This window comes from Drosophila willistoni (genome assembly GCF_018902025.1).
Source record: "Drosophila willistoni isolate 14030-0811.24 chromosome 2L unlocalized genomic scaffold, UCI_dwil_1.1 Seg72.1, whole genome shotgun sequence".
NCBI classification, from domain to species: Eukaryota; Metazoa; Arthropoda; class Insecta; order Diptera; family Drosophilidae; genus Drosophila; species Drosophila willistoni.
This window is the reverse complement of record NW_025814049.1, coordinates 3,219,679-3,226,239: the sequence shown is the minus strand read 5'-3', so window position 1 is coordinate 3,226,239 and position 6,561 is coordinate 3,219,679. Positions and strand designations below refer to the sequence as shown.

Here is a 6,561-nt window from a genome sequence, read left to right as displayed (position 1 = left end):
TTCATATGTGAATTTCTGGAGATTCTATTTAACAATTCAATGAAGAGCTCTTAAAAATCTAAAGCATTTGTCTCAGTTTCACTAACTCTAACTAAAAATTTAAAGCCTCGGACATCATGGGATTAACTTTTTACAACCCAAATCAATAGCTCGAAAGTTCTTAAGTTTTTGTCTTTGTAGTCCTTTGAATTCTCTGTTAAGTTAAGCAATAAATTTGAAGTTGAATAGAATTCTAGAATTGTGTCTACATGCACTTTGCTTCTTTTCTCTGATGTGAGTCTTCCCTCCTTAGGCAGCATCTTTTCAGTTTAACTCTAACCAAATTACCATTTAATTTTTCTTAATGCTAAGGAAAAGAGTATAATAATTATTAATAAAGGTAGACCGACAAAAATTATTTTTTGGAGGTTAGCAAATCTATGAAGACAACTTTCCAAACTAAAGACTTGATTTTGAAAATTGGCCACAAAATCGTAGAATTGTTGATACGGAAAGTTCAGAGATTTGTCCAAATTTTTAGAAATTTTGTTATTTTTGGTATTTGAACTAATTTATGTCTCGATTACATCGTGATTTAGCAATGGTAGAAGAATATGGATGAGTTAGTAGATGCAATTTAAACTCTATCCAAAATCTTTACTATAGTTGAAGTTAGTTTAAATATTGAAAACTTTTGACCACCGTTAATATAGACTTGATAAGACCTTCAGTCAAGAACCTAACAAGAGAGTAGGTGAGGCGAACAATTGTTTATTGAGTAAGTGAGCAATTCATATTATGAGTGAACCATTGAGTGAGTATATGAAGTTGATCACCTATTAAATATTGAATCAGTAAACTCATTCATTAAAATAATTCGTTTGGCATTAGAATGGCGAAAAGCCAATTATTCAAATATATGTGTATTAAAAAACTTAAATGTTTCACTTAATGTAAGTGAATAGATGAAATCAATATCGAATAAAAACACTCATCCATGGTCTAAAGTGTAGACCATCCCTCTGATTATGAGTGTTTTTTACAATTGCTTAGAGATATGACAATATTTTGGTAAATAAAACTTAAAGGCGAGGAGCTTATCGACAACATTTATTAGCTAGTTGGTTTTTTTTTTGGTTATCAATGGGTTAAGTAAAAGGCGAATTCAGTATTCCATTATCTTTATAAACATAAAATTCTAATTGTACTTTTCTTGCGAAAGTATGGATGGATCCACATAATGTTTACCTTTCTAATCAGAGACAGAACCCCTATATAAAGCCACTGGGTCTGGTATCTTGCATAAACAGTTTGAATTCAGATTTCGCCATGTTGAAGTTGGTGTTTTGTTTAGTTTGTTTTGTGGTTGGTGGCTACGGATACACAGCCCAGGATATAGCAGATTTCGATAACTTTATTGTAAGTCCTTGACAAGTAGTAAAACTGTTCAGAAGGTCTTATAATGTTTATCAAATTATTTACAGGCTGATTTCCATAAAACATATGCCACCACCACAGATCGGAGCAATGCCAATTTCTACTTCATCTACAATAGAAATCAAGCCACAGCGCAAAATAATCAAGCCGATCGGAATACAAGTAGCTCTCGACAGGCAGTAAATCAGTTTTCTGATATTCGTCTAATACATTTTGCTGCTTTGCTACCCAAGTCTGTATATCCAAGTCTATCCTATGCTTCGACTCCTGTGGAAACTCAAGATGCCCTTGCCGAAGTGGACATTATCGCAGATATGGGTCTGAGCATTACGGTCGAGGATCAGGGCGTTAGCTGCAGCAGCAGTTGGGCTTATGCCACAGCTAAATCCGTTGAAATATTGAATGCATTGCAAACTGGAAACCCGAGTCCTCAGTCCTTGTCTGCCCAGGAACTGATCGATTGCACTAGCATGGGCACGGGCTGTACCACACAAGTTCCGCAAGTCGGCTTCGATTATCTCACCCAGTACTCGTCGATTCTTAGTCCAGTTGACACCTATCCGAATACGAATACCGTTACCAATCAGGGTTTCTGTTTGCCCAATCAGATTACAGGAGATGTTCGCCTGGCTACCTATGCAACAATCGCGGATGGAGATGATGACTCATTAAAGCGTTTCGTATCAAATAACATCCCCGTGGTGGTAGAGTATAATCCCGCCACCTTCGGCTTCATGCAGTACAGCAGTGGAGTTTATGTCCCAACTACTCCAAAGGCAACGAGCTCTCAGTTCTTGGTTGTTGTCGGTTACGGATATGATGCAAACTCTGGCCTGGACTACTGGAAATGCTTAAACTCATTTGGCACCACCTGGGGTGAGAATGGTTACATTAGGATTGTGCGCAGCACTAAATATCCCTTGGCCAAAAATGCAATTTTCCCTAATACATTTTAAGCCATGTAAAATATTAAAAATATACCAAAAGTAATTGTCGAATTAAACACATTGGAGGATTTAGGAATTCAAGATTTAGGTAAGAAGGGAAGAGGTAACTCTGCCTTGTTTTGTAAGCGAAAAGTCCACACATAAATTGGGAAATAGGATAAAGAATAATCATCGATGCAAGCGTGCTAAAAGTTACAGAAGCAATGAGTTCTTTTTTAAACAATTGCATACTTAAAGGGGTCTGGTCTACCCGCCTGTGATAAGTTAATCCCATAAAAATTTGTATACAAGAATAAGTATAAGTACTGTTCTTATTCCTACGAAGGATGCTTTTGCCACCAATGATAAACCACGATGTTTCTGAAAGACATCAACATTTTCGTTTTGAATACTTCTTGATTCTGAAATTTTCATTTAACTTCATTAGATCTTTAGAGGCGAAAAACATTTCCAAATTAGTTTCTGATGTTATCCATTTTCGAAGGGTTTTGTCCTTATATTCAGACGGTGATTCAGGAAAGAAAAAGTATAAATTCTTCTATAAAATATCTAATTTTAAACATGCTCCAAATTATAGTATGTTACAAAATCAAGCCGAATCAGATGACATTCACATTTATAAAATACTAAGCAGAGGCGATTTATTTCTGTATATAAAATTTATATTCATATATACATATGTACATATAATGCATATAAGCACATGCATTTCTCCACGATACGCCGACTCCTACAGAACAAGTAGAACCATGCCCTGCACCCCGACCAACTATGATGCAGCAAGACGAGAATCAATACCAGAAACTGCTGAATGAATCTCATTAAAAGTCACGTTGACAACTCACATATGCCATAACCCTAGGAAGTACATTGTGACCCATATTAATCCACACTATCCACTTGTTCCATTAATGACTTCCTATACCTAGAGTAAGCACTTTAACGCTTGACCCAATATAAACTTTCTATCACATAGCATAAGCACTTTTCTATTCACCTTTGTAACCAATCCATTTCTGCCGACTTCACCGGAAGAGTGATATACACCTAGACCTCGCTTTGCGTCGTTTCGTTTTGCATTTTTTCGAAGTTGCGTCGCTGCTTTATTAGTACTAATTTTCACTGTGCGTCGTTATATTCTCGTTGTTGCGTTGTTTTGAGTTCGAGTGTTTAACTTTTTTTTTCTTAATCAGCTATTGTGGCAACGCCAATATCAACTTTTACCAACATTGGCTTTGAATTGTTGGCAGTTTTACGTTTTTCAACATTGACATCTAGCTTACCTATGTACTTCTGTTGATAATTGCGTCATGCTATCAAAACTCGGGGTTTAGTAGAAATGTTCGTAGAACAGTGTTTAACCTCCAAACAAATTTCAAAAGCGATGGGCTTGATTGACGAAGCAATGGAGAATTTTCATAAAAAACGATCAACGACAATGACAGAAGTTTTAAGGTATCCCAGGCGGTAGCTGCAAACATCAACTGCTACCAAGAAATTTATTTAAATTTACAAAAAAAAAGCTATTCACCAAACTCTGGACAAACTTTTGGTGAACGAAGCCACTAAAAACTCATAAAGATAAATAATTGAATAGGTTATTTTGATTTAATGGAAACAGTTTTTTTTTTTTATGAATGAATGCAATAACATTTTTGTTTTTAAATGTTTACTTTGTTAAATTTTTCTTTCTAAAAAGTAGTATTTTCATGGCCCGGGAACCTATGTATCTTTGATCTTTCCATTGTTGCCTATAGAAAATCTTAATTCACTTTGCGTCGTTTCAGTTTGCGTCGTGTTTTTTTGGAACGTATCCCCAACGCAAAGCGAGGTCTAGGTGTACTCTCAACATCGGCCACAGTACGATCAATAGACGTTGATCAGCCCTCATGAGGTATATTTAAGGCCCTGATCTCTGGAGTAGGCTTTAGTCTTAGTTTTCGGAACCAGAAGTACATGCAAGTGATTAATAAATAAATTATAACTTTAAATCGAAGTTTCTGTGTAATTAGTTTCAACTAGTGGTTATTAGGTAAACTAGTGGTTAAAGAACTACTCTTGTGTGTCATCTCCCATGCGTATCCGAAGGATCATGGTAACCACACCCTGTCATGGAGACACGTATGATAGACTCGTAGCTCGCTTCCGACTAGGGACCAGACTCGCATCCATGGACCAGGCTCGTACTTAAGAGTCGTAACTTATATATATATAACTATATACTTATTATGTTCTGTTTATTCGATGTTTCTGAAATTTGGTAATTTGTTGATTTAGATTGAAAAACTATCTTACTGCCTCGACATCCTTGCTATAACTGAATTTTTCTTCAATTCGAAATGCTATTCTCTCACTTTATTATTTATTTTATTTGATTTTTCGTTTGTTTTGTTTAGTTTTATTTATTGATTTTTCATCTACAAGCGGAGCTTTACAGACTTAAATGCTAAAAATTAACAAGTTCACATAATTTTTTCGTTTTGGTTTTTTGGTTTTGCTTTTTGGGTTTTATGTTGTTCAATAAATTTTATTTGTTATATTTTTATTTCGTTTTTTTTCTCATTTTTTTGCTTCGGTTTCAAATTTTCTTTATTTTTTGTTTTTCTTGTTTTTGCATACATATAATAAATATTGTTTCATTAGCTGTTTTTTCATATGTTTCAACTTGAGATGAACTGAAATAGAAATAACTTTTCAATGAAAATTTTAAACAAGAGATACAAATTCACATATGATATATACATATATAAATATATATATATATATATATACCATATATACGACTCAGCCAGCGCAGACGAAGCAGTTTTTCTTAAGTTTTCCTTTTCATTTTTCAAGTGTTTTGTAGGTGAAACATTTTCTTTTTTGGTTTTTTTAGTTTTAGGTTAGATTATTTTTTGTTTTCTTCTTTTTTTTGTGGTATGTGAGTGGATTTTTTGGGTTTGTTTCAGTAACATTTGTTTTTTTGTTTTTTATATATATCTTTTGGTATATGTATGTTTTGTTTCTGTTTTATATAAGTATATTTATTTATTTGTAGATTTTACTTTAGAATCTCATTTGGTTTTTGTTCTTTTTTTTTTGTATTTTGTTAATGCCAAAGCTCAATGATATGGATTCACGCTGGGCAAATTTTCGGCGTGATTTTTCATGTGTTTGTGTGTGTGTTGTGATTGGTTTATCCAGGATTTTTCCAATTTCAGGTGATTTTTTGTTGTTTTGTATGTATCAATTATTTTTATTTGTTTATTATCATTTTCCTCATTTATTTATTTTTTATTATTATTATATTGTTAATTTCTTTATTTTATCAACGGCTAGTGTTTTGTTACTTACTTTTTCTTTAAATAAAAATTAGTTAAGTTTATCTACACATTTTCAAAATTATTTTCGTCTCATTTCATTTTATTTGAATTGAGCTCTCTTTTTTATAATTCTTAATAATATTGTTTTTCTTTTTTTAATTTTTAACTAAATAAATATCATTGTATCATTTGAATGTATATACTCGAATATTGTATATATATATAATTAATTTTCCATATGTGTTGGCTAGTGTTTCATTTTTTGTGGTGACTGTACTTGAAAGCTGAAGTGATGTCTTCGTTTTTGTTTCAGGGTGCCAAATTTGTATATATATATTTTTTTTTCTTTATTAGTTTTCTTGACTTTTTGGTGTATTTCTTTCAGTTTTTCATTTTTGTTTTATTTAGGAAGAATTAATATTTTTATGAAGCTTAAAATGGACAAAATATGATTTCAATTTGTTTAATTTTTTGTTTTGTTTTTGTTACAATTTTTATTTTTAATATTTTTTTATTGAGTTCAAATGGGTTTTTCATCTGTAAATAGTTTTCATTTCTTTTTACTTTCTGTACTTTATTCCTTTGCTCTATGAATTGTTTTTTTTTTTAATTTATTTATTAAATTTTAATATCTTTTTTCTTTTTTTTGTTATTATTGAATCCTAATTATTGCAAATACTAGGCTCTATAGATGTATTCATTCCATAGGTAATAACTTTTCATTTCTGTTTAAAAAAATAAAAAGAAAAAAAATAGAAAAACATTTTCAAAAAAAAATCATTTGGGGTCTTGTGGTATTTTGTTTTTAGGCGGAGACATTTACTGGCAGTTTATCATTTTTGTTTTTCTATTTTTCCAAAACTAAAAAAAAAAAAATAATCATACAAAATTTG

At 32.0% G+C, this 6,561-nt stretch overlaps 1 protein-coding gene across 1 annotated transcript; it reads left to right on the top strand.

Annotated features, from left to right (window-relative positions):
* The first annotated feature begins 1,303 nt into the window (after positions 1-1,303).
* LOC6646064 (zingipain-2) lies at positions 1,304-2,419 on the top strand. The gene is made up of 2 exons (XM_002068713.4): positions 1,304-1,398; positions 1,464-2,419. The coding sequence occupies exons 1-2, from the start codon at positions 1,309-1,311 to the stop codon at positions 2,370-2,372; spliced, it is 999 nt and encodes a 332-aa protein (XP_002068749.1). The 5' UTR covers positions 1,304-1,308; the 3' UTR covers positions 2,373-2,419.
* Positions 2,420-6,561: the final 4,142 nt, after the last annotated feature.

Coding starts and splice junctions, on each gene's coding strand:
- LOC6646064 (XM_002068713.4), top strand. CDS start 1,309: ATGTTGAAGTTGGTGTTTTGTTTAGTTTGTTTTGTGGTTGGTGGCTAC. Junction 1,399..1,463: donor CAGATTTCGATAACTTTATT/GTAAGTCCTTGA, acceptor AATTATTTACAG/GCTGATTTCCATAAAACATA.